This window comes from Pan troglodytes, chromosome X, assembly GCF_028858775.2.
Source record: "Pan troglodytes isolate AG18354 chromosome X, NHGRI_mPanTro3-v2.0_pri, whole genome shotgun sequence".
Taxonomy (NCBI): domain Eukaryota; kingdom Metazoa; phylum Chordata; class Mammalia; order Primates; family Hominidae; genus Pan; species Pan troglodytes.
Window position 1 is genome coordinate 132,361,066 of NC_072421.2, and position 27,967 is coordinate 132,389,032.

Below are 27,967 nucleotides of genomic sequence, written 5' to 3' on the forward strand. Positions count from 1 at the left end.
AACCTTAAGTTCCTCAAAGATAAGTCAAATAAAATGTTTAAATCAATGTGAAGCTCAGGTCTCCATTTCTGTTTATTTTTTAAAGTAATTTCTGTTCTTTACAATGTGTTATTACACACACACGTGCACTTGCACACACGTGCACACACAGGACTTGAGATGGAGAAACAAGAATAGCCTCCACACATCATTTTTACAAAGTTCAAAGTAGATTACATTTATGTGCTTTTCATTCATTACACAATGTACAGACATGATCCGTTTAATGACTTAGGCTCCTCACATGGTTAAACAGTGAGGATTTCCTATGGAAGACTAGACATAGAAGTTTTTAGAAGCAGAGACTGTTTTCTGCAAAAACCAACCTCAGGCATACATTTGTGTTTACATATATTCCTTGAGAATACTACAGTAGCAGTGCATAAGTTCATTCTGTAAAAAGATCTGAAAGATGATTTTCAAGAGACTCAATACATTGTGCTTTCAGGTAAAAATCCTTAGACAAAAGATCAGTTACTATGAAAATAACAGTTAAAACTGCATATGTGTTAGAGATCAGAAGAGGCTATAAAGAAATGTAAATAGTTGTGCTTAGGGGACTTTTTTGGCAAAGTTGTCTTAATAATAAATAAAAACTTAAAAAAAAGTCTCAGTGACTGATATAAAATAGACATAGCTATCAAGAGTTTCTTACACTTGGCTTAGAGTTTAAAGGTGAAAAATCATCTCCACATAAATCACCTGGTATCTGGTAATCCCAGTCTAGGTAAGTCAGGCAGGGAGGGGCTTGGAAGAAAAGATAAAGTGATTTTTCCTTCCTATTAACACAAAGCATTAACCAGAGGTAAAGCCAGGGTGAACCAACTAATTAAACAGATGCCTACCTTCCTTTAGAACTCTTAGACCAAAGAGAGAGGTCACCCTACTTCTATTAGGTTTTTTTAAAAAAACCCTATGATTCTTGGTGTCTGGACCACAACCCGTTCTGTAATTCACAAGATTAATTAAATATGTCCTCTCTTCTGTGAGACCCTAGGATAAGCATGATCCCTTAGTACTTTATGCTTTGTTTGCCCTCTACACATTAATGGTAAAACACTTATTTTTAGAAACACCATGGCAACCATTTATAATGATAGAGGGCAAGGTATAATTAACATAATAACGCTGATGTTTGTAGCTAGGGAAGAAATGTCATTTTAGTTTTAGGCCGGTCAGTTTGCTCTTTTAGTCCTGTAACTTCGAAGCATACATGACCCCTAGCAATCAAAGTGAATTAGAAAAAAAGGTGAGAAAATAACAAATGTTTTAAAGTTTCTTACACAACAGGTATAGATATAAAAAGAATTTCTTCAAATAATTTCCTAGGTGTCACTCAGAAGCATCCTTGCTGTCTGTAAAATAATGTTCCGCAGTCCTTCAAATTAAATTATAATTTAAAATATATATTATACATTTGCAATTATTTGAAATCATTCAATAGTTTGTTGCATGTTAATGGAGTGAAATAGAGATAAAAGGCAGTCCACATTCATATTTTCAAGACAGATTTACTTCAGAAGTCAATTGAAATCCTTGCTCATGTTCTAAGTATGGCCATTGTGATAAGACCTGAAAGAAGAAAAATGGAGAACAGTTAAAGATATGCACCTAACAGAATCTTTCATTCAATAAGCAATTGTTTGGACCTCAATGAACAAATAAAACATAGCACATAGGCAGGCACTCTACCAAGAACCCAAAGTCAATTTGAATTTTGTTGATATCATAAAGAAGAAATCCAATTTATAGCAATGGGCAGTCACTGGAGAGATTTAATTAAATCACTAATGTCTGGCCATAGCAAATCTATCTATCAAACATACCTCCTACTTTATCCAGTCACATCAAACATAATAATAGCAGATGTGCCATTTTGAAGCATGGGTAAAGCCAGTGGACTTTGTTAACAGAAGCATCAAGAGTCTACCTGTATCCCAGGGCCCTAGGGCCACAAAGAGACAGAAGTATGGCATTCCTACTTTGCTTCTCTCTTTTGAAGAGAGAATATATAAAATATAAAATAATAAGAATATGCTCAGTCCTAAATGAAGGATGATGAAAGTGTGATAAAAAAAAAAAAGTACAGGGGAGGAGGATAATCACATGGGACTGGGGCAGTCAGAAAAGTTGCCCCCAATGATAAAAAGCTGCTTTAAAAGATGGACAGGGGCTAGGCATGGTGGCTCATGCCTGTAATGCCAGCACTTTGGGAGGCCGGGGCAGGTGGATCACACGAGGTCAGGAGATCAAGACAAGCCTGGCCAACATGGCAAAACCCCGTCTCTACTAAAAATACAAAAATTAGCCGGGTGTGGTGGCAAGCACCTGTAATCCCAGCTACTTGGGAAGCTGAGGCAGGAGAATCCCCTGAACTGGGGAGGCGGAGGTTGCAGTGAGCCGAGATCCAGCCAGCCACTGCCCTCCAGCCTGGGTGACAGAGCAAGACTTTATCTCAAAAAAAAAAAAAAAAAAAAAAAAGATGGACAGGAAAGAGAGAGAGAATGAGGAGATGGGCAGGCATTTCAGGTGAGGGAATGGCATGAGTAAGGGCCTGGAGAACCGGGCCGCTAGAGGAGCTTTTCCAGAATGAGTGAATAATCTAAAAGGCTTTATGCAGTGATTTACAGAAGGAAGCAGCTAGACAAAATTGGCTCAGAGAGGTCTCAGATTGTGGAGAGTCTTAAATGCCAAGCTATGGCACTGAAGGTTATATACTTCATCCTATGGATTATGGGGAACCACTGAAGGTTTTTGACTAGGGGGTGGTCGTGAGAGCAAAAGAGAAATTAATCTGACAACATGATGGATGGTTGGGGGTGGGAATGAATGGGGGAAAGAAATAGGGAGAGAAGGAACACAGACAGAAGGGAGAGAGACAATCAAGATGATTTCAAAATAAAAAAGAGAGAGCGGCCAGGTGTGGTGGCTCACGCCTGTAATCCTAGCACTTTGGGAGGCTGAGTTGGGCGGATCACCTGAGGTCGGGAGTTCGAGACCACCCTGACCAACATGGAGAAACCCCGTCTCTACTAAAAATACAAAATTAGCCTGATGTGGTGGTGCATGCCTGTAATCCCAGCTACTCGGGAGGCTGAGGCAGGGAATCGCTTGAACCTGGGAGGCGGGGCTTGCAGCGAGCCGAGATGGCAACATTGCACTCCAGCCTGGGCAACAAGAGCGAAATTCCGTCTCTAAATAAATAAATAAATAAGAGAAAGCACATATGCCAGGGAATACTGAAAAGAGTTGGCATCTAAGCAAAGGTGAGAGGAGAACATGAGGAAAGTCATTCATCACCAGAACACTAATCCTCGACATATGGAAGGTACGGAATAAATATTTGTTCAATTGAAACAATTAACTCTAAGATTTCAAGCCAGGATGACTGAAATAGTGAATCAACAGGAAATAAGGGAATTAGTTTAAAGAGAAAGGTTCTGAACATGGTGGCTTCAAAAGTAAAGAAAAAATAATAATAAAAGAGAAACGTTCACAATATTAAACAAGGCTGCACTGTTCATCTTTATCACTGTATGTACTTTGTCTGTTTCCCTAGGAGCAATTCCTAAAAGTAGAAGTGCTGTATCATGGAATGCATGCGTCTTACATTTTATACATGTTTTATGCCATTGTAAGTCAGCAAAAGGAAAATAACTGAATACAGTATCAGGTACTAGATAAATAAGCTAAAAAGAACTAAATGTGAGTTAAAAAAGTCTTCAAAGGCACCTGACCTCAATATGCTCTTGAAGCATTTCTTTACCTGTTCTTTGGAAAAAAAAAAAATCAAACCACCACCACCCTACCACACACATAAAGCCCTACACATATGTCCCAAATGCATCTTTAAAACCCTTACCTAAGATATAAGCAGCCACTAATTTTTGATTCACACTTAAGTGGAGGTAGAGAGGCACCAGCGATTCCACATCCCCCAGTGTAGGCAGCATCAGGGCTGCAATGCACACCACTCCCAGGAAGACAGTTAGTAAACTAGGTCCTGAGGATACAGCTCTGTTTTCTGTAAAAAGACAAAAATCCCTAAGCTTCCTTCTAAAAACTTTAAGACAAAAGTTCCTTCACATACACTGGCCGCCACAGACCAGGATTCTGATTTTGTCTAACTTCTCCAATTGTTTCCCCATCATTTTTATCCATCTGAGAGTTAACTGCTGGGCTGATGTGGAAGCCCATGTCTTAACTGGTCTGAATCATTGCAGGATGGAATGCTGACGTGGCATTGTGAGGTGTCACCTCACAATGCCTTCTTACTGAAAGGTGGTCACCAGCTCCCCCGACCATCCCACCCTAGTCAGTAGAAAGTATTCAAGCGTGTATCATCGATGTATGCACATTTTAAAATTATATGCACAAGTTCTGTACTGTTATGCTTAATATAAAACATACAAATAGATTTTTGGAAGAATGTGCTAAAAATAAATATAAATTGAAGTTCTGATACTTTCTTCCAGTACCCCAGTGGCTTGCCTGTGTATATTCAATTTGAGCCTGCCACACTAGACCTCCACTACCTTTATGAGAATATTTTAAGGAGCTCCCCAGATAGGTTTGATCCTAATAACTGTACATCCCGCTATCAATTTTGAAAATGTTAAGGAACCAAAAGTGTTTCCCTCTGCTCTAACCCATTTATAGCAAAGAAGAAAACAGCAGAAACAGTATCTGGCAAATACGCTAAGAGAAATAAGCCAGTCACAGAAGGACAAATACTGCATGATTCCACTTACACAGGAAATCTAAAATAGTCAAACTCATAGAAGCAAAGAGCAAAATGGGTGGTTGCCAGGGGCTGGAGGAGGAGGATAATGCAAATTGCTAATCAATGGGCATAGGTCTCAATTATGTAAACTGAGTGAGTCCTAGAAATCTACTCGACAATTGTTCCCACATTTAACCAATATTTTATTGTACACGAACATTCATTAAGAGAGTAGATCTCATGTTAAATGTTCCTAAAATAAAATTCTAAAAGATTTTTTAAAAAGGCTGGGCACGGCTCACGCCTGTAATCCTAGCACTTTGGGAGGCCAAGGTGGGTGGACCATGAGGTCAGGGGTTTGAGAACAGCCTGGCCAACATGGTGAAACCCCATCTCTACTAAAAATACAAAAATTAGCCGGGTGTGGTGGCACGCACCTGTAGTCCCAGCTACTCAGGAGGCTGAGGGAGGAGAATCGCTTGAACTCGGGAGGTGGAGGTTGCAGTGAGCCTAGACTGCACCATTGTACTTCAGCCTGGGTGACAGAGCAAGACTCTGTCTCAAAAAAACAAAAAAACAAAACAAAACAAAAAAGATTAAAAATGTTATCAGACCTGCTATTCTACAGTTCTGGCTCTATGTGTATAGTATACATACTCATATTTTTAAGAAACCCAATAACAGCATTTTCTGTCATATGGCTTTTCCCACTACCTTTCCTTTCATTGAAAGGAACAGCCAACAGCAACACAATCTTTGTGTTTCATTAATGAAATAATGCTGTTCATTCTATTATTAAATGGAACTTTTCTAAATTATTAATACCTTAGCTGTTGTGTGGAGTTTAACTGTACTTCATCAGAGCCAGAGAGGTGAAAACAAATTCAAATTTTATAGTAATTATTGCTTGAAATGAAACAATAGCAGAAATACCTAAAAGAAAAACCCCAAATCTTGTTTCAGTTAATAGAGTACCTTTATAGTTATCTTTGTTGCAAGGATGAATTCTCAAAGAAAACAGTTATTTATGACAAGTACACCATTCACTGCAAACCCACAATAAAGATAATTTCAAATAATTTTTAGTAGAGAACATTTAGTATTTAGAGAAATTTGGAATTTTTAGTATTCGAAAAACATTTGCATAAATGCTTGAAATTTTTCAAAATGGAAAAAGCTTTTTTCCCTAGTACTACAGGATCGTTGTAAAATATGTTATAAAGATACAGAAAACGTAAATGTTCCTCCATAATTCCACCCTCCTAGAGCTAACACTGTTAACAGCTTGGTATGTATCCTTTTAGATTTTACAAATGCCCATATAAACATGTAGAAGAATCTTTTACATAAATAAGGCCATATTATACATACTGTTATATAACTGTTTTTTTTTCCTTACTTAGAAATATATTTGAAGCTCTTTCTATGACAATGTATAAGCATTCATCATTCTATCAGATCCTTGTAAATGTCTGCCTGGCACACTATCTTATGAATATTTATAATTTAATCAATTCCCAATTGATGGACTTTTCGGTTATTTTCAATTTTGTATTATTATAAACAATAATTAAGACCATAATTTTCTGAAGCCAGAGGGCACTAACTCAAACATTATAGCATAGACATAGCAGTTCATTAATAATGTAATTAAGACAAACCCACTAAGATTCAGATGTATCTTTTAAAATGGCTTTTTAATAACCTGAACTCTAGCATTTTATGAAAGTATACTTTGTAGGTTTCCCTTAATTTAACAGTTAAATTTCTGTTGAATGAAAAAAACTCACAAAATATACTCACAAAATGTACTTATGCACATAGGCAAGGTCTGGAAAGTAACATGGAACACTTATATAAGCAGATTTGTTAAGTGTGTGAGATTACAGGTACATTTTCTTATGTTATTGCTATATGTGTTTTATATAATAAACTTAAATTTTTTTCTCGTTTTTACTGACTTTCAATATATTTCAAAATCCAAATTTTTCATAATGTAGCCATCAACCATTTTCCTGCTAAAAGTGAGTCTCACAACACTGCTGCACCTCTAATACTTTAATAATACGCATTTGTTGAAATATTCTGTAAGCTAAGGACTTGTAAAAGTAATGACATTTCAAAGCCTCCCCAAAACAATCTCAATTAATTTTCAACATTTTAGTTCAGAAAAACTTAAAAACCTGAGTTTTCCACATGTTGGAAACTACACATAAATTCCTGTAAATTTAATAGACAGGAGACTAAATCAGTCATCATGATACTCTATTAAAGAAGAAAACTTTACTCAACTTACTTCCAGGTAATTAGGCACATTGGGGTAACTACCCATAAACGGGACATGTTGGCCAGGACTGTGAAAGGGGCTCTGCTGTGGTATCACCTTTCCTCTAAACAGCTGTCATAGCCATGAAAACCTTGTAAGCCAAAACAAAACAAAACAAAAAAACCATTCCCACAGACCCTCACCAGACCTGAAGTCCAGCCTTCCTAGCTCAGCCCATTTACAAGTTCATTATGTAACTTCTCTGTGCCAGGCCCTGTGCTAGGTGCTGAGGATATAATATTACTAGGAAAAGTGCCTGCCTTCATTGAGCTTCCTTACAGGAATGGATCAGATAATTTTTTCCCTCAAAACAGAGATCACCATGTGTTATGCTAGCATCACCTATCCTCATTCATCTGCCTACTCCAATTTTACTATTAGAAAAATTCTCTAATATACTTTAGATACCAAGGTTTGTTAGAAAACTAAAATAAGGCCGGGTACGGGAGCTCAGGCCTGTAATCCCAGTACTTTAGGAGGCTGAGGCAGGAGGATTGCTTGAGGCTAGGTAAGACGAGCCTGGGCAACATAGCGAGACCCTGGGTGTGGTGACAAGCACCTGTAGTCCCAGCTACTCGGGAGGCTGAGGCAGGAGGATTACTTGAATCCAGGAGTTGGAGGCTGCAGAGAACTATGATGGCACCACTGCACTCTAGCCTGGGCGATAGAGAGAAACCCTTTCTCAAAAAATAAAAAATAAAACAAAATAAGACAATACATACTTTAATTATTTAGCCTTTTTAGCATGATCTTCACCTGAATTTTAATAAATTTAAAAATAAAAGGAATAAAGTTCTCCTTACATATATTTACATACACATATACCCCTAAATCTTACTCCTTATTATTCTTGGTTATTAAACCAATCTGTTAAATACAAAACTGAACTTCAAAGACCATTTTAAATTACAAGTGTAACTTCAAAAAACAAATACAAATTAAATGGCCTTCCTTGTACTAGAGGAAGTATTTTAAAAAGGGAATCTTGCATTTCATAACTATGTTAACTTTACAATATTGATCTGACAAAGTGACACTGGACAAAGGTTCTCTTTCAGCTTCAAAAGATGAAAAGCTGGTCCTGTCAGTTGATAACAGTTGCTGAGAATAAAACAATCCACTATAGGTTGGTGCAAAAGTAATTGCGGATTTTGCAATTAAAAGTAATGGCAAAAATCGCAATTGCTTTTGCACCAACCTAATAGCTACTACCTAGTCACTAGTCCTGGTATTACCAGAAAATCTAGATGGTCCCTAATGGACTAGGAAAAAACTCTTGGCTACAGTAAATCAAAGAGGCACTACTCCCTGTTATTGAAATAAACATCCTAAAACGAACAAACTGATACGACTGAATGTAACAGCAAGTAGATTTTTTTTAATCCTTCATAAAATGTTGCAATTTCAAGGACAGCTGCTATCATATTCATGTACCAGTATCACCATCAAAAAGTTTCCAGTTTCCCTGGCTTTCTATGGAAAATTTTATCATCCTCCTATTACAACAGGTTTAGGAGGAGATAATGAGAAGTTAAGAAGACGGGATAATGACGTCCAAAGAGTTGAATATGAGGGTAGTGTCAATGTTGAAAGAATATATCATAACACTTCTGAATATCTAAGCTGGAAGGAAATGAGGGCTGGAGAGGGATTCAATTAATAGCCCACAGGGGATATCATAATCTACTTAGTTTAATTAACTTCAACTTTAATGAGATTTTTTTTTTTCAAAATAATATGAACAGTGCACTAAGCTTGGCCTATTGCCAAACACAATCTCTCTCTTCCTTGGAACTAATTAAATGAGAAAGGATATAGGAAAGTCATGGAAACAAAAGTATAGAACTGCCAAATTGTACTAGCTTCATAAAGTATGGTGCCTGCAGTCTTAGATATATTTATGTTTATGTTTAAATACAGATATATTTAAAAGGCTACAGCAACATCTACCCTCTCCTTACAGCCTGGTCCAGTGAGGGGTATTCCCTCCTCTCAAAGTCCACCTCCAGGCTTCTTGTTCTACTTCAGGTACCTGATTCTCTAGGTGCAGTTTTGAAGTAGTTGACCATGTTTGAAGTGGTAGATGATTTTTCTAGTAATTATTCTTAGCTGCCTGATTATTTTAAAGTTAATGTGTAAGACCTCAAAAGGGCTTTAAAAACAACCCAAAACTACCTGGTTGAAACGACTGCTCAAAAAATAAACTTTCAGTTAAATGTTCCTTTAATCTTTTTTCCTCTTCTTCCTTTTGTTGTTCTTTTGCTGATGGGAGAAGAGTAGCAACAACCTCTTTTCTTCCCAAAGCCTTCCTTTGGCTTTGCTCGGAAACTTGGAGACGGAATTTGTCTATTACACCATAGTGACAGGATCGAACATCTCGATGACGAATCACACTGAAAACAGCAAAAATAACAAATGCTGTTTAGATTTCTGGGGGCCGGCCAAACAGAATGCAGTGAGATATTTTAATATATTAAACAATATTAACTGACTACAACCAAATACTCAAAAACAGAAATTTGCTAAGATGTTAAAAAATCACAGTATAACCCAAAAGAAATGAGTAATTCGGAAACATTGGATGAAAGCACGTAATCTAAAACACAGAATAAAAGTCTTAAGCAAAAAAATAACAGGTAAAGAAAATTCCTTTTTGGTCAGGCGCAGTGGCTCACACCTGTAATCCCAGCACTTTGGGAGGTTGAGGCCTGGAGTTTGAGACCAGCCTATGCAACACAGAGACCCCGTCTCTACAAAAAAAACTAAAAATTAACTGGCTTGGTGGTGTGCGTGTAGTCCTAGCTACTTGGGAGGCTGAGGTAGGAAGATCCCTTAAGCCCAAGAGGTTGAGGCTGCACTAAGCTATGATCGCTGCCATAGCAAGAGAGCAAGACTCTGTCTTATTAAAAAAAAAAAAAAAAAAAGGAAAGAAAAAGAAAATTCTCTTTAGCAATCACATTTTTTTTTTTTTCTGGATAACTCAGTGCAGCAACATTTACTAAATAGGAATACATGCAATTGTTTATTCCCCACAAACATCTCATAAATTTCTATTGCTACTTACTTATTGTTTAGGCAACAAACCTCGCCCTATACTTAAAATTGAATTCCATCTATGCAGGTAGAAACAAGCAATCAAATAAGTAAGTAATCCACTATTACCAGTGCAACAGAAGGCCAATAATATACCTCTACTTCTCTAAAGAGAAAAGAGTATACAGCACTGTAATTTTATTTTATTTTTTGAGACGGAGTTTCACTTTTGTTGCCCAGGCTGGAGCGCAATGGTGTGGTCTCGGCTCACTGCAACCTCTGCCTCCTGGGTTCAAGTGATTCTCCTGCCTCAGCCTCCCAAGTAGCTGGGATTACAGGCACCTGTCACCATGCCCAGCTATTATTTTTTATTTTTATTTTTAGTAGAGACGGGGTTTCACCATGTTGGCCAGGCTGGTCTTGAACTCCTGACCTCAGGTGATCCTCCCACCTCAGCCTCCCAAAGTGCTGGGATTACAGGCGTGAGCCACTGCACCCAGCCAAACACTGTAATTCTTATGGGTTTTCTGCAATGCCATTTATTTTATTTTGTTCGTACTAGGGAACACAAAACAATTAGGTCAAAGTAACACATTTATTTGGCAAGAGACTACATTTCTTTGTAATAGCTCTTGCTTACTGTGTACTGAATGAAAATTTTTAAAAATGTGCAAAGACGTTCTCAAAGATACATCATTTTATGGCTTTGAGCTGGTGAAAAAGTATTCAAAAGAAAAGAATTCTGCTTCTCATTCTCACAGAAGATTTAAACAAATACAGTGTACTTGGTAGCTTAAATTAAGGGCTGGTCAATGGATCCATCTGGTCACCACTAGTTCTAAAATAAAAATTAAATATGAACAGCTTGAACAATCATTTATCTGACACTCTAAGATGAAATTATCTGGAAGAGCTCAAATAATATTTTACAGATGAGTGGTTGCACAACTGCTTCCTGTTTATATAGATTAACTTCCAGGCTTTTAGTTGAATCACTTCAGATGAACTTATATTACCCTTGTTCTTAGACTGTAGTATTACAGTTTTCCAAATGTCACTATAATAGCAGTATGTTCCAAGGAAAGCTAAATCCCCTATTATAGCTGGAGAAATTTAAAGGAATAAGTCAGAACTTTACCTTTATAAGCATCCCTGGTATGACTAAAACCACAACAATGAGAAAATGTTCATGGAGATACTAACATACACATGAGCTCCAACGTAATAAAATATTATTAAGTATTTGGCCGAATCTCTTAGAAACAATTTCGATAGACAAACTTTCGGCAAAAATTCAAAATATAATAAATGCCTATGTGAGAACAGCTTCAAGAAAATATCTTTTTTTTTCAAGTTAAAAACATAAATATTAACACACTTAAAACGTGTTACCAGGAATTGATCTTGACTTACATATCCACACAACACTGAGGCTTTACTGCACCTGCAGCATCAACGACAACATACTTATTTGGAGTAGTACACAAAACTGAAAGAAAAAGTCACAATGGCCATTAGTGCTTTTTTTTTAATTAGTTTCTACAAGTAAAAAATTAGTAGGGACCAGTTAAAAACCCAGAAAATAGAGCTAGGAGACTCACCTTTGAACTTTAAGGCAAACTCATAGGGATTGTACAGTGTCAACACTTGCTTATGTGTTGACTGATCATCTGCATAAAATATGAGCTCCGTGGGGAACACGAAAACAGGAAGATTTCCTTCCACTAACTCTGGTTGTCTTTTTTGTTGATGCATTGGCACTGAATCCCCCTTGCTGCAGTTTCTGTTTTTACAGTCTCAAATCTATTTTGGACTTTTCTTAGATTCAGTTAAAAACTCCAAAGCATTTTGGCAATCTAGAAATAGAAGGAGAAAGCGAGAAGAAAAGTGAATGATCCCAATTTTCATTAATCTATAGCCCCTACACAAAAAGTATATTTAGCATGCATTAAAATAGGCCCCTAAATCGGCCAGGTGCAGTAGCTCATGCCTGTAATCCCAGCACTTTGGGAGGTCGAGGCAGGCATATCACTTGAGGTCAGGAGTTCCAGACCAGCCTGGCTAATGTGGTGAAATGCTGTCTCTACTAAAAATACAAAATACAAAAATGCAAAATCAAAAATACAAAAATTAGCTGGGTGTGGTGACATGCCTGTAGTCTCAGCTACTCAGGAGGCCGAGGCAGGAGAATCGCTTGAACCTGGGAGGTAAAGGTTGCAGTGACCCGAGATCACACTGCTGCACTCCAGCCTGGGCTACAGAGGGAGACTCCGACTCAAAAAAAGTCCCCAAATCACTTAAACATGCCTTTTGACTTTTTCCCTTGACTTACTTGTATAGCTTTTACCAAATTATGCAAAGAAGTTTATACATGCTCCTTTCACATTGAGGATTTCAACCTATGATTAATAATCTAAATACTCAAAGGAATAAAGAAGTCTTTCTCAAATTAATGACCCCCTTTCAAAGACGTGAGATCAAAGGGATATCGCTCTTTTTAAACCTCAGATTTTTTAAAAAGTAGAATAAATTAAGTATCGTCACAATTGATTTTGCATGAGTCCAGCAGAATTCTTAAAGACTAAAAAATAAACACAAAGTAAGTTTCCATGATTTCTGGAGAAAACCATGAGAATCACTTTTACACTCATGTCAACAATACTTTATTTAGTGCCTTCTTGGCAGCATGGGTGGGAGAGTTCTGTTAATCTTTTTTCTACTGAAACCAGAAACAAGCTAAAATGTCTTGAAAGGAGGCCGAATGACCACACATGCTAAGCAGTCCTTGGAATTTTTTTATGAAAATGTGAAGTCAGTAAGTAGGGCTTTGGCATGTGAGTGGCACTGTGCCTCTCCCTCCTACATCAAGTACGCATGCTTTGTGAGAGCTATTCTCCAACTTCAGAGGCTTTTTTGGATTCCCTCTGGGTTCCTGAATATGTTCCAGATAGCTATAACTGACAGAAGTCTGAATGCCTGATAAGCGTGATGTTTCTGTATTTATTTCCTAATCTCATTTTAATCAATATTCTTATTTACCAAGCACACCAAGTGTGCCTTTTTTTTTTAAGAGACAGGGTCTCCCTATGTTGCCCTGGTTGGATTTGAACTCCTGGCCTCAAGCAATCCTCCTGCCTCAGCCTCCGGAGTAGCTGGGACTACAGGCGTGCCCCCACAATTGAAACATAGCTTTTAAAAATAAAATGCAAAAGCTAAAATGTACAATCAGAGAAAATATCTGATTTTTACCCTGTGGATCACACCTTTAAAATAGACTATAAGCCATTTAACAGTTTCAAGTTCAGGTTCTCATACATTCAAAGAGAAATAAAACGAATGAATGATTTGGTTTTACCAGCTATTGAGGCTCGTATGCTCTGATTCTGATAGAGGCCTTTCCAACTTCTATCAAATAGGAGCTATATAGTCATGTATGCAAATGTTTATCCTTTTCTTTCAGCTGGACATCTATTATCTGCCAAGAACTATGTCAGAAGCTGAGCAGAGATACAAAGATGAATAATGCACAGGCTCTACCCTCAAGAAGTTCAAGTCTAATTGACAAGCAAAAATATTGAAGCTACCTCTATTATAATAGATACTTATAAGGATACCATGGTATATATGGTGCTAGAGAATCAGAAGACTACATGAATAATTCTACCTGTAAGAAAGGCCAGGAGTTGGCCGGGCGCGGTGGCTCACACCTGTAATCCCAGCACTTTGCGAGGCCGAAGCGGGCGGATCACTTGAGGTCAGGAGTTTGAGACTAGCCTGGCCAACATGGTGAAGCCCCCGTCTCTACTAAAAATACAAAAATTAGCCAGGCATGGTGGCGGGTGCCTGTAATCCCAGCTACTTGTGAGGCTGAGGCAGGAGAACCACTTGAACCCGGGAGCAGAGGCTGCAGTGAGCCAAGATCACACCACTGCACTCCAGCCTAGGTGATAGAGCAAGACTCTATCTCAAAAAAAAGAAAGGCCAGGAGTTGATATTTGAGGTGGTCTTGGAAGAAAAGAAGGGTACACACTTAAGTGTTGAGGGGAGAGCATTCAGACCAAGGGAACAACAAAGGCACAGAACCATGAAGGTAAAAAGGAAGGCACTTAATGCATAGGCTGCTTCAGATAATCATTCTACTTTATTTCCATACTTTATAGCATGAATGTAATTAACAACAGTGTCGGATGTGTTTTTGTTTTTTTGACTGAGCTGAAAGCGCCTATCAACATTTTCTTAGTAAAGATATCTAATATTTGTATAATTCATAACAGATTATAAACTTTTTAATAATTATATAGACTGAATGAATTAATATACTGTATGTAAAGCTCTTGAATAACACTTACTAAAGGCCAGGCAATGTTCTGTTTGTTGTTATTATTATTATTTAATTATGAAGAGACCAGACTGAGACAAAAACAAAAACAAGGTTGAAGCCTGGCGCCATGGTGGCTCACGCCTGTAATCCCAGCACTTTGGGAGGCCGAGGCGGACAGATCACCTGATGTCGGGAGTTCGAGACCAGCCTGACCAACATGCAGAAACCCCATCTCTACTAAAACTACAAAATTAGCCACGCGTGGTGGTGGGCGCCTGTAGTCCCAGCTACTCGGGAGGCTAAGGCAGGAGAATTGCTTGAACCCGGGAGGTGGAGGTTGCAGTGAGCCGAGATCACTGGGCAACAAGAGCGAAATTCCGTCTCATAAATAAATAAATAAATAAAACAAAAAACCAAAGTTGACAGGCCTCCTGCCTCCTAGTCCAGTATTTTTTCCACTGTCTGTCCACTGTCTGTCCACTTCAATAAATAAAACTAAGGCTAGATGTGGTGGCTCATGCCTGTAATCCAAGCACTTTGGGAATCCAAGGTGGGAGGATTTATTGAGCCCAGGAGTTCAAAATCATCCTGGGCAATATGGCAAAATCCTGTCTCTACGAAGAATACAAAAATTAGCTGGGGGTAGTGGAACATGCCTGTAGTCCCAGCTACTCAGGGGGCTGAGGTGGGAGGATCATCTGAGTCCAGGGACATTGAGGCTACAGTGAGCCATGACCACGCCACTGCACTCCAGCCTGGGTAACAAACTGAGATTCTGTCTCAAAAAAAGAAGATAAAATAAAACAGAACTAAGATTATCAAGTTCCTGGGTTTATACAAAAAAAAAAAAAAAAAACTAAGATTATTCTAAAAGGCTTCCGATTAAATAATTCTAATTTTGCATTTTTATTTCTTCTACTCAAAAGCATACACATTTCTATTGGGATAATGTGCTCTCAGAAGTTTGATGTGTTCTCTTTTTTTTTTTCAATAAAAAATGGTAAGCTGTATAATTACTATCTTAGGAAGCATTAGGAAGAGAACATCCAAATTTGGCATCACAAAATTATATGCACCATCTCATTCTAAAACTCTGTCGAGATGAGAATTTAATTTAGGATAAAAGGTGGTATCTCTGATTTGTGGAGGATAGATTAATCAATAAATGTTGGCTAAATCAGGTATCTATCTAGAAAAAAAATAATTTATCTTTCACTCCTTAATCAGGGAAAATTCTAAACAGATAAAAGTTTTTTTTAAAAAGTAAAATTAAAAAAAAATAATAAAGCCATAAATACTCTAGAAGAAACAATGAGAAAAACAAACAAAAAAACCTCAGGCTTTCTAACAGTGATGTAAAAACAGAAACCAAATTATTTTTTTTTTCACTTAGAAATTGTCCCTGGCTGGGCATAGTGGCTCACACCTGTAATCCTAGTGCTTTGGGAGGCCGAGGTGGGCGGATCACCTGAGGTCAGGAGTTCGAGACCAGCCTGACCAACATGGTGAAATGCCGTCTCTATTAAACATACTAAAATTAGCCAGGCGTGGTGGTGTGTGCCTGTAGTCCCAGCTACTTGGGAAGCTGAGGCAGGAAAATCACTGGAACCCGGCAGGTGGAGCTTGCAGTGAGCCAAGATCGTACCACTGCACTCCACCCTGGGTGACAGAGTGAGACTCCATCTCAAAAAAAAAAAAAAAGAAAGAAAGAAAGAAAAAGAAACTGTTCCTGAAGGCCAGGCTCGGTGGCTCACGCCTGTAATCCCAACACTTTGGGAGGCCAAGGCAGGCAGATCACGAGGTCAGGAGTTTGAGACCAGCCTGGCCAACATGGTGAAACCCGTCTCTACTAAAAATACAAACATTAGCCAGGCATAGTGGCGTGCGCCTGTAATCCCAGCTACTCGGGAGGCTGAAACAGAGAAGTGCTTGAACCTAGGAGGTGGAGGTTGCAGTGAGCCGAGACTGTGCCACTGCACTCCAGCCTGGGCAACAGAGCACGAATTTGTCTTGGGAAAAAAACAAACAAACAAATGAAAAACTGTTTCTGAAGACAGAAACAAACAAAAAATGATAAATTCATCTGTATAACTTTTTAAACTCTGCATGGCAAAAAAACTTTACTTCATAGAAAAGGGACATAGAAATTGTCCTTGAACTTACAAAAGGATGTTTAACCTCACTCACAGCAAAGGAAACCCAAACTAAAGCCATACTATGACACAATTTTTTACCTGTCCCATTAGTAAAACTCAAATTTTGATAGCATATGATGGGAACGATCAAGCATGTGCTTACATTGCTTGTGGGGAGGTGAACTGGCATAACAACTACATGTGCCAAAATTAAATGCACATAGCCTCAGTTCCAGAGATTGTACATCTAGGGATTTATCTGGCATATATATATTCCCCTTTTTGTGTGAAGTCATGTAGGTGAAAGGTTTCTCTGCAGTGCTGAGGGTTAAATAAAATGATTTATGTGAAACAACATGGAACAGAACTTGGCACCCAGTAAGAGCTAGTTTTTTGTTGTTAATAGCAAAAGACTGGAAACAAGCCAGGGGAGGTGGCTCACACCTGTAATCTTAGCGCTTTGGGAGGCCAAGGTGGGCGGATCACCTGAGGTCAGGAGTTTGAGACCAGCCTGACCAACACGGTGAAACCCCGTCTCTACTAAACATACTAAAATTAGCCGGGCGTGGTGGTACACACCTGTAATCCCAGCTACTAGGGAGGCTGAGGCAGGAGAATCACTTGAACCCGGGAGGCGGAGGTTGCAGTGAGCCGAGATCATGCCACTGCACTCCAACCTGGGAGACAGAGTGAGACTCCATCTGAAAAAAAAAAAAAGAAGATTGGAAACAGCCCAACTGTCCATTAAAAGAGGATTCATTAAATAAAGTACAGTCTATCCATTCATTGGGATACCAGATATCAAGAGGAGACTGTGTAGTTGGAGATGGACTGATCTTCAAGTGGCAGTGTTAAGTGAGAAACGCAAGGAGCGGTGCAGTGTGTAACGCATGCTGCCATTTGTATAAAACGGGAGATAAGGCCGGGCGCGGTGGCTCACGCCTGTAATCCCAGCACTTTGGGAGGCCGATGCGGGCAGATCATGAGGGCAGAAGATCGAGACCATCCTGGCTAACACAGTGAAACCCTGTCTCTACTAAAAATACAAAAAAAAAAATACACCACGCCAGGCGTGGTGGCGGGCGCCTGTAGTCCCAGCTACTCAGGAGGCTGAGGCAGGAGAATGGCGTGAACCCGGGAGGCAGAGCTTGCAGTGAGCCAAGGTTGCACCAATGCACTCCCAGCTACTCAGGAGGCTGAGGCAGGAGAATGGCGTGAACCCGGGAGGCAGAGCTTGCAGTGAGCCAAGGTTGCACCACTGCACTCCAGCCTGGGCGAGAGAGACTCTGTCTCAAAAAGAAAAAAAAAAAAAAAAAAAAAAGGGAGATAAGAATTTGTAAACCTATTATCTTGGATATGGGTGAAATTCTTTGGAAGGATATCCGCGTTTGTCCCTGGAGAGAGAAATGGGGGTGGGAGGAATTTTTCTCTGGATATCCTTTTGTATCTTTTGAATTCTGAAGTCTTTGAATACTTATTTAAAAAAAACGAATATTTAAAAAAAAAAATTAAGTAACAACTCTACTAGGGCCTACTTTGAAAAAGGTGCCCGTTTTTGAAAACACAAGAGGGAATTTAGAAACAATGTGAAAAATCTCTGTTAACTGTATTTTCTAGTTTATAATCCTCTAAAAACATATTGAAAACCTTAAACTGTGGGCTAAACAGAATAATTTCGATTATTTAAAATAATTTACATGCAACAGAAACATAATGAGAAAAAGATTTAAGATAACTTGCAAACTTAAGAACATGTATAACTCTAATGTGAAACTATTTGTTTTAAAAGAGTATGAAATGGTTCATAAATCTGACTGGGAAGTCAAAATTAACCACACAGACAAATGCTAAACTCTTGGTTCTAACTTTAAGAAGAAGTTAGTCAACAGAGGTCAAAGTAGAAATTTTACTTTTACTATCTTTGAATAATGGCATAATAGAAATTCTTTTTCTTTTAATTTCAAAGCTTTCTCTTTGTGAGTTGAACATGTACACATTTTCCCATGAATCACGAATAGGCTATCTCCTTGTTACTATGAAAGAAGTGTTTAATAATTTTTGAGCAGTTTACTATTATTTCTTTTCCTATCTCTGTTCCCATTTATCACTTTTTTTTTTTTTTTTTTTTTTTGAGACGGAGTTTCGCTTGTTACCCAGGCTGGAGTGCAATGTCATGATCTTGGCTCACCACAACCTCTGCCTCCCGGGTTCAAGCGATTCTCGTGCCTCAGCCTCCCGAGTAGCTGGGAATAGAGGTGCACGCCACCACGCCTGGCTAATTTTTTTTTTTTTTAATTTTTGTAGAGACGGGGTTTCACCATGCTGGCCAGGCTGGTCTTGAACTCCTGACCTCGTGATCCGCCCACCTTGGCCTCCCAAAGTGGTGGGATTACAGGCGTGAGCCACCGCACCCAGCTTATCTTGGCTAAGCTATAAGTTGCATCCTAAACTCCAACCAGTGGAAATTAGGGAAGAATTAGCACCAGGTCAACAGAGCAATATTAGCAACTGTGCCAATGAACATAATAAGGTGTAACACCTGCCTTGAATTGATAGTTTTCTGGAGACTAACACTTTCTCTTTGCTGCAGTCCATATTACAAAATGATAAAGTAAAAAAATCCTGGGGAAAGATTATATACTAAACGGGTAAAAACTTACTGCAAATCAGTTTATGAGGTTGCTTTCCAAAAGTCAAGTGCACACCAAGTCAGAGTTAGTTGGTTCCCACTTTTCTAATTTGACAGATGTGGGAAGCAGGCCCAGGATGGTTAAGAGACTTATCCAAGGTTGCACAGGGTATTGGTGGCAGAACTCTGGTCTCCAGGCTTCCACTTCCTTATACAGCCATCCCTTCTATGTCTCAAGTAAGTCTTGCCTCGGCCTGGCACGGTGGCTCACGCCTGTAATCCCAGCACTTTGGAAAGCTGAGGCGGGCAGATCACCTGAGGTCAAGAGTTCGAGGCCAGCCTGGCCATCATGGTGAAACCCCGTCTGTACTAAAATACAAAAATTAGCTGGGCATGGTGGTGTATGCCTGTAATCCCAGCTACTCAGGAGGCTGAGGCAGGACAATTGCTTGAATCCGGGAGGTGGAGGTTGTATTGAGCCGAGATCGCACTACTGCACCCCAGCCTGGGCAACAGAGCGAAACTCCATCTCAAAAAAATAAAAAAAATAAAGTCCTGCCTCCCTGATGCTGACTACCACACATGCCCTAATCTGTAGCAATTGTCCCTGCTTATCAAGAAGATCAGAGTTCTCAAAGGATGATCCAAAATTCAAGTCACAACTAAGTCTGCATTATCTTCATTTGTGTTTCCTTTTCAGTTTTATAAAGAAAAATCAAGAGACAATTTCACTTACTGAGTGGCACACACTATTTTCCTGATGATGAAACAGCTATAGTTGTCAGGAACTATTCATCAGGGCATTAATAATGAAGGTTTGCTGCATTCTTCCTCTCTGGACAGCAAAATTTTACTCATTTTTCAAAACCTAATTCAAATTCCCCTTCCCTGGCTGGGCACAGTGGCTCACGCCTGTAATCCCAGCACTTTGAGAGGCCGATGCGGGCGGATCACTTGAGGCCAGGAGTTCGAGACCAGCCTGGCCAACATGGCGAAACCCCGTCTCTACTAAAAATACAAAAAAATTAGCTGGGCGTGGTAGTGCACACATGTAATCCTAGCTACTCAGGAGGCTGAGGCAGGAGAATTGCTTGAACCAGGGAGACGGAGGTTGCACCCAGGCTGGAGTGCATTGGCACGATCCCAGCTCACTGCAGCCTCAAACTCCTGGGCTCAAGTGATTCTTCCACCTCAGCCTCCCAAGTAGCTGGGACCACAGGTAAGTGCCACCACTCCTGGCTAATGTTTTTAAAAAATTTATGTAGAGACAGGGTCTCCCTATGTTGTCCAGGCTGGTCTTGAACTCCTGAACTGAAGCAATCCTCCCACCTTGGCCTCCCAAAGTGCTGAGATTACAGGCATGAGCCACTGCACCCAGCCAGAATGGAATATTTTGACATTTGTTTTGTGTGCATTAATTTTGACTTCTCAGTTAGATTTTAGGTATAATGCCATATTGTTGTTTGGTGGGATGCTTTTGTTTTTTGCACCCCTCACAGGCCCAAGGTCAGTGCTGGGCACTTAGCAGATAGCTAAAAGCTTATCAGTTATCCTACAGATGTCTACTAATAACTGTCTCTTCCACTGGGGAACATTCCCCCCACCACTCGCCCGTCATAGCTGAACACACTTTGTCTATACAAGACAAGCAAGGGATCCTAATTAGAGGAGCAGTAAATCTTAAGTGGCTGCTCACCATGGGTTGGGGTAAGAGGAGAGCAGAGAGAATCAGCACTCCCAGTTACCTCTCTTCCCCTCTTCTCCCCTCCCCTCCTTCTGTTTCCCTCTGATTTTCCCTGGCTCTTTAGTGCCTAACTGTGCCAGCAAGCATTTAGAAATCTGAGGCTCCAACACACTTCTGACCTCACAGGCAGAGAGCGCAGCTGAGATCTGGTGATACAGGAAACTGTCTTGTCTTCCTCCCCTGTACCAAAGGCACAGAAAAACAATCCTGAATGAAATTATAAAGAAAACCTTATGTGTGCACACCACCTTGTGACCAGTTTGCAAACTACTCTGACACAAAAAGAAGCATAAACACTCTGAGATATTCACACATGCCTGCCACTACCATCAATCCAAGGAGACCAGTACCCCAAAGTATGATGGTTTTTTCCATTTTCCTCACTTTGCATTGACCAGAGGAATGAAAAGATAAGACTTTGAGATAAACAGGAATCCATTTTACCACCATAGATACAAAACTTAGAGACCGTTAAGGAGCACTGAAACCACTTTCATAGCATTTTCTCATTTGCACCCTGCAACCTGTTTTTAGAAAGAGGAGGCTGCAGGCCGGGCGCGGTGGCTCAGGCCTGTAATCCCAGCACTTTGGAAGGCCGAGGCGGGCGGATCACGAGATCAGGAGATCGAGACCATCCTGGATAACACAGTGAAATCCCGTCTCTACTAAAAATACAAAAAAAATTAGCCGGGAGTAGTGGCGGGCGCCTGTAGTCCCAGCTACTCGGGAGGCTGAGGCAGGAGAATGGCGTGAACCCGGGAGGCGGAGCTTGCAGTGAGCCGAGATCCGCCACTGCACTCCAGCCTGGGCGACAGGCGAGACTCCTCAAAAAAGAAAAAAGAAAGAAAGAGGAGGCTGTAAGAAGCAAGTGAAGTTAAGTAGATCGAAGTTTGAAAACAGTTAAGGATGATTCGAAGTACAGCCCTCACCCAGAAACCGGTGACCCATCTGCTTGGTCACAGTGTACCAGCTACTTAACTATCTCTCCCTGGCTCTTGCTGTTTACTCTGATTAAGGTTCCCAGCTCCACCTTCAGGTCAGCTCCCTTTTATCTGGGCACAGGGGCTATCTCCTTCTTCCATACTCTGTGCAATCCTTGCCAATGACCAACTAAATACTAAATTGTTAAGAGCGATATGTTATTTTCCTTTAGTCTCACTAGCATTAAAACCTCCTTCCCTCCCACTTCATAAACTCAGTTGGCCTCCTCTGAATTCCCAGTATTGTTTATTGGGGTTTTTAATTGCTGGCATTTTCCTAAAGTCATAACAAGTGATGTTCTAATGTTTACTTTCTACTTTAATGTTCATTAATATTTGACACTTTTGTTTTTATATATTTTCTAGATTTTTGGTATGCTTTGCTATTTTAACTAATGAGATTGACTGCTATAAATAATATATAGTGATTGGCTCTTCTATATTCAAGATTTAAAAGTTGAGTAGTATACATTTTAAGATTTTTTAAAAAAGAATACCCTAATGTCTCTTTGAAAACAATTCATATTTTCAAATGTGTTATTTACAACCCGGTTATAATTAATGTGTTGTTTCCATGTTTTACAACATCTCAGTATGTCATTTCAAGATGCGCAATTCTCAAAGCAAAATCCATATTATATGATTATATATATATGTTGCTACATGAAACACTCAGAAGTTTTAGAATCACAAATTCATGGCCGGGCGCGGTGACTCACGCCTATAATCCCAGCACTTTGGGAGGCCGAGGTGGGCAGGATCACCTGAGGTTAGGAGTTCAAGACCAACCTGGCCAACATGGCGAATCCTCATGTCTACTAAAAATACAAAAATGAGCTGGGCATGGTGGCGGGCGCCTGTAATCCCAGCTACTTGGGAGGCTGAGGCAAGAGAATCACTTGAGCCCAGAAGGCGGAGGTTGCAGTGAGCCAAGATCGCACCACTGCACTCCAGCCTGGGCAACAGAGCGAGACTCTGTCTCAAAAAAAAAAAAAAATCACAGATTCACTCAACAAACATTTCCTGAGCACTTATTATATACAAGGCACTGTGCTAGGGAATATGGAGACAAGATGAAAATATTTTGTCAGCCTTCCAAAAACTCAGACTAGCAGGAAAAACAGATATACAGCAGTAATTAAGATATGATGTGAGCAGTGTTAAACTGCTGATAGATATAAAGTGCTCTGGGAGCATAAAGAAAGTGATCATCTGCCTTAAGGCTAGTCTGCAGTAGAAGTGGAGGGCCGGGTGAATTCCAGGAAGAATGTGTGTAGAAGCATGAAAGGGATGCTTAAAATGAGCTTTGGCATTGCATACGGTTAAAAACAGCAAATATGGGGAGAGGAGCAAGTTTCGGCTAGAAAGGTAAGTTAGGGGCAGATTGTGCAAGATTTTGTGAACGTTTGGGGGTTTAGACTTGATTCCCTATGCCAGTGGTTCTGGCTTGTTAGATACACAAATTCTTGGTTCTCACCCTAGACCTACTGAATCAGAAATTCCGGGATTGGGGCCCAGCCATCTGTTTTAACAAGTCTTCCAGGTGATTCCGATCCACACTCAACTTTGAGAACCACTGCTGCAGGCAATAGGAAACCACTTAAGGATTTTTTCTTTTTTAAATATAGGGATAAGGTCTCGCTATGTTGCCCAGGCTGGTCTTGAACTCCTGGCCTCAAGCAACCTTCCTGCCTTGGCCTCCCAAAGCACTGGGGTTACAAGTGTAACCTACGATTTTGCCTGGCCTTAAGGATTTTAAGCACAGAACTGACCAATTCAGATTTGAAGTTGGAGAGGGGTTGCCATTGACCATTCAAACACAACACCTGACTCCTGAGTAGTTACTATAAAAAATTAAAAAACTGTTGAATGAATGTGGCATGAAGCAATGATGAGGGCCTAGGCTAAGGCTGCAGGAATGGAGAAGAAACAGATTTTAGAGATGTTTTACATGTGACCCAATTCAACCAGGTGACTAGGATATATCCATACAAAGGTGTAACTGAAATGGTTTTTATATAAAAGAAACCTGTAATTCTGTGGAATATACTGACTGCTAGGCTTGAAAAAAGTGGTCCTCATAGAACCTGGAAAAAGGGGAAGTCAAGAGCAAGTTCTTTGTGTTTCCATATAGTCAATAGCAAAGCTTGCCTTGGCTTGTACGTGAGTCTTCTGGTCTGTTTGGCAGTTCTCACTGAGAGTTAGCAAATTGCCATTCATGCTCATAGAAATCTTTTGAGTTTGGTTGGTGTGAATCAATCAGTGAGACTGACAATTTCTTGATGTGCCAATGAAATTTTGAACCTGGAAAAGCTGAAAACCAGACATTGGTTCTGGTGATCTAACCAAGGTACTGCTAAAGTAAGACACTGCTAGAGCCTTCCTTCTTAAAAAAAATTCTAACTTCATCACTAATAACGTGGTCTGCCTAATCCAGGAAGAAGCTGGAATGAGTAAAAGAATCAGACTTTGTTTTCTGCCCTGAAGGTCAAGAAAGTCAACTGAAACTGTTATTTCTAATTTTGGAGGCAGGATTTAGCTGAGGCCATCTTCAATTTCCCGATGAAAAGAGGTATAGGTCAACCTATATGGTTAAAATACCTAATGAGAATTTTGCAGGGTGCAATTCCTATTTCTTTTTCTTTTTGAGACAGAGTTTCGCTCTTATTGCCCAGGCTGGAATGCAATGGTGCCATCTCGGCTCACCGCAACCTCTGCTCCCAGATTCGAGCAATTTGCCTGCCTCCACCTCCTGAGTAGCTGGGATTACAGGCATGCGCCCCACGCCTGCCTAATTTTGTATTTTTAGTAGAGTCGGGGTTTCTCCATGTTGGTCAGGCCGGTCTCAAACTCCCAACCTCAGGTGATCCGCCTGCCTCGGCCTCCCAAAGCTCTGGGATCACAGGCGCCTGCCACCATGCCCAGCTAATTTTTCTATTTTTAGTAGAGATGAGGTTTTGCCATGTTGGCCAGGCTGGTCTTGAACTCCCTCAGGTGATCCACCTGCCTCGGCCTCCCAAAGTGCTGAGATTACAGGTGTGAACCACCACTCCCCACCTTTTTTTTCTTTTTGAGACAGGGTCTCCCTCTGTCACCCAGGCTGGAGTGCAGTGGCATGGCTTCAGCTTAATGCAGCCTTGATCTCCCGGGTTCAAGCAGTCTTCCCACCTCAGCCTCTCAAGTAGCTGGGACCACAGGTGCCAAGCCACTATGTCCAGCTAATTAAAAAAAAAACTGGCCAGGCGCGGTGGCTCATGCCTGTAATCCCAGCACTTTGGGAGGCCGAGGCGGGTAGATCACGAGGTCAGGAGATCGAGACCATCCTGGCTAACACGGTGAAACCCCGTCTCTACTAAAAATACAAAAAATTAACTGGGCGTGGTGGCAGGCACCTGTAGTCCCAGGTACTGGGGAGGCTGAGGCAGGAGAATGGCGTGAACCCAGGAGGCAGAGTTTGCAGTGAGCCGAGATTGTGCCACTGCACGCTCCAACCTGGGCGACGGAGACTCTGTCTCAAAAAAAAAAAAAAAATTTTGGCCAGGCATAGTGGATCACGCCTGTAATCCCAGCACTTTGGGAGGCCGAGGTGGGCAGATCACCTGAGGTCAGGAGTTCGAGACCAGCCTGGCCAACATTGGGAAATCTCTACTAAAAAATACAAAATAAAGTTGGCTGGGCGTGGTGGCTCACGCCTGTAATCATAGCACTTTGGGAGACCGAGGGGGGGGCAGATCACTTGAGGTCAGGAGTTCGAGACCAGCCTGGTAGACATGGTGAAACCCTGTCTCCACTAAACATACAAAAAGTAGCTGGGCATGGTGGTGCACTCCTGTAATCCCAGCTACTCAGGAGGCTGAGGTGGGAGATCGCTTGAGCCCAGGAGGCAAAGGTTGCAGTGAGCTGAGATTGCACCACTGCACTATAGCCTGGGTGACAGAGCAAGACCCTGTCTCAAAAAATATATATATTTTTGTAGACATGTAAAATGTCTATATATTCCATTTTAAACTTCTTTAAAAACAGAAAAAGAATAGTAGCAAATTACTTTATTGACCTATTAGGGAATGGAATAGCTTCTCTGATCATTTCTTAACTGTTAGTTTTCAGAAAATGGAGTTAAATGTAAAAGCTCTCTAAGAAAAGAAAAATAAAACACTTGGGAAGCAAATGTACATAAACAATTTAAGGAAGAAGCATGCATTGTTTTACAAGCTATTTGTTCTATTGTCTATTTTTGCCTATAAAGGAGTAACTTTATACTGAATATTGTCCATTACATTTAATTATATATTATTAATACATGTATGGAGAATCTATCACAGCTATCCCTTACAGAGTTGAAAAATTCCAAAATTTCAACTCTCCTAGTATTTAGGTATACCTGTTGTTTTAAGAGTTCAAGAAATGCTTCAGAAACTAGTTTAATCTCGCATCCTGATTGGGTATGTAGACGTCAACAACTTGAAAGACACATTTGGCCGTTCCCTGTTTTCCAAACTTCCCACTACCAACTATAAGTGTAATCTAAAAGTTGGTATCCACTCCATATTCAATATCCTGTATATAGTCTTTTCTAGGCAAAGAGATTTTCCAGTACTCAGAGTAAGTGTGGACAAGATATTCACCAAGAATATTAAATCCCATGTGTGCCTTGCCTGAAAAAGTAGACTTTCTCCTTTCTGTCTGGAATTCACATTAAGAATGCAATGCACTCTGAAAGAACAGGACTGCTTTTTAGGCAAGATCCAAAGGACACAATTTTTCACGTTTGAGTCCTCTTCTTATCTCCCTCAAAGGTCAATTTTCACTTAGCATTTGTCCTCTCGTTCCCCGACGTGAGATCTCTCAGATTCTACTGGGGCAGATCTGCTACTTCAGCTGGAGAGGGCAGATGTCAATTACTTTCTTTCAAAGGGGGAAACCGCAGAACATTGATTAAGGGCAGGAGGGCTGGAGAGGGAGTACAAAATGGACTGTCCTAGGACTTCAGCTCCACCTGATTGGGGCCCAGCCTTCCCAGCCCACGTCCCCACACCGGCCGCTCCATGTGAAACCGGTCATGTGAGCCTGTTTACAGCAGAGCAGCTGGTGCAACCATCAAGATCCGTGCAGAGGTCCGGGGAGGGGGAAGGATACAGGCCACGCACCCCCTACACCCTACCCCATTTTTCCAAGAAGGCGTTCGCTCTCCCCTCCCCGCCTCTCCACCCTACTTTCATCTCCCTCCAGGCAAAGAGAGTAAAGCTGAGGCTATCCCGGGACGCCTCGCTCCAACCCTGCCGATTTCCTTCCAGTTGCTCGCTGGGGCAACCGGCTAGGCTGGAGGAAGGGCGAGGACGGTGTCACCCCAAACGGGGAGTCAGCTTCCCTCCCCCAGCCGTCCTCGGTGCATCCACCGAAGAGTTGTCCCTCGAGCCGCATCCCCGGGGCAACCGAACTCCGTCGGGCAGGCACCGAGAGGCTCCCGAGCCTGCCTTTGCCCGGGCAGGAGCGAGCTACACACCAGCTGGCCAGACCCCGGGGCCGGGCGCCGCGGGCGGCGGAGCCACCGCCAGTCACACACGGGACAGGAAAGGATCCCCTCCGTCTCCTCCCCGCCGCCCACCCGCATCCCGGCGCCGCGGAGCCCCGCTGTCAATCACAGAGCCAAGCTCCGGCTGTGGGGATGGGTCATTCTTTGGCGGGGGGCTCTCAGCCACGTAACTTCCACATTTTCCCGAAGTCAGAGGAAGTGGGTGACCGGACGGTGGGGGACTCTCACCTCGGCAACACCGGCTTCCTCGGAAAGCAGCTGCGACTGCTCCTCCGCTCCTTTGTCAGCGTCTCTAGGCTGCACTGCCTGCTGGGATACCGGAGGACTCAAATGCCACCTCTCTCCGCCCTAGAGGATGAGCCGCGGCTCGGGGGTGGGAGGCGAGAGGAAGAAGAGGTGGGGCTGGGGGCGGGGCCGGAGCCTGGGGCGGGGCTTCGGCCTTGCCACCTGGCCTCTTGGGGTTTCTTCATTCATGCTCTAAACTTCTTCCTTCTCTGTCCTCTG

The 27,967-nt window shown here is 41.2% G+C and overlaps 1 protein-coding gene across 7 annotated transcripts; it reads right to left on the bottom strand.

Annotated features, from left to right (window-relative positions):
• Positions 1-54: 54 nt before the first annotated feature.
• On the bottom strand, positions 55-27,867 carry MOSPD1 (motile sperm domain containing 1). Of its 7 annotated transcripts, XR_010154802.1 has the most exons (8): positions 27,692-27,827; positions 17,157-17,278; positions 11,723-11,977; positions 11,535-11,610; positions 9,264-9,481; positions 5,588-5,695; positions 3,902-4,063; positions 55-1,611 (listed from the first exon to the last, which is right to left on the bottom strand). XR_010154802.1 is itself a non-coding variant. In XM_054677150.2 (7 exons), the coding sequence occupies exons 3-7, from the start codon at positions 11,874-11,876 to the stop codon at positions 1,580-1,582; spliced, it is 642 nt and encodes a 213-aa protein (XP_054533125.1). In that variant the 5' UTR covers positions 11,877-11,977; positions 17,157-17,278; positions 27,692-27,832; the 3' UTR covers positions 55-1,579. The 7 variants fall into 7 exon arrangements, 4 of the variants coding, with proteins under 4 accessions (XP_054533125.1, XP_521273.1, XP_054533126.1 ...); XR_010154800.1 differs by lacking the exons at positions 5,588-5,695; positions 17,157-17,278 and adding an exon at positions 5,200-5,317 and having other exon boundaries at positions 27,692-27,835; XR_010154801.1 differs by lacking the exon at positions 17,157-17,278 and having other exon boundaries at positions 27,692-27,835.
• Between the last annotated feature and the right edge of the window lie 100 nt (positions 27,868-27,967).

Excerpts from the sequence above, each read along its gene's own strand:
- MOSPD1 (XM_521273.5), bottom strand. The coding sequence starts at position 11,876 with ATGCATCAACAAAAAAGACAACCAGAGTTAGTGGAAGGAAATCTTCCT. Across the intron at positions 4,064-9,263 it reads TGAGCAGTCGTTTCAACCAG|AAAACAGAGCTGTATCCTCA; the intron begins GTAGTTTTGGGT and ends GTCTTTTTACAG. Across the intron at positions 1,612-3,901 it reads AGTGGCTGCTTATATCTTAG|GTCTTATCACAATGGCCATA; the intron begins GTAAGGGTTTTA and ends TTCTTCTTTCAG.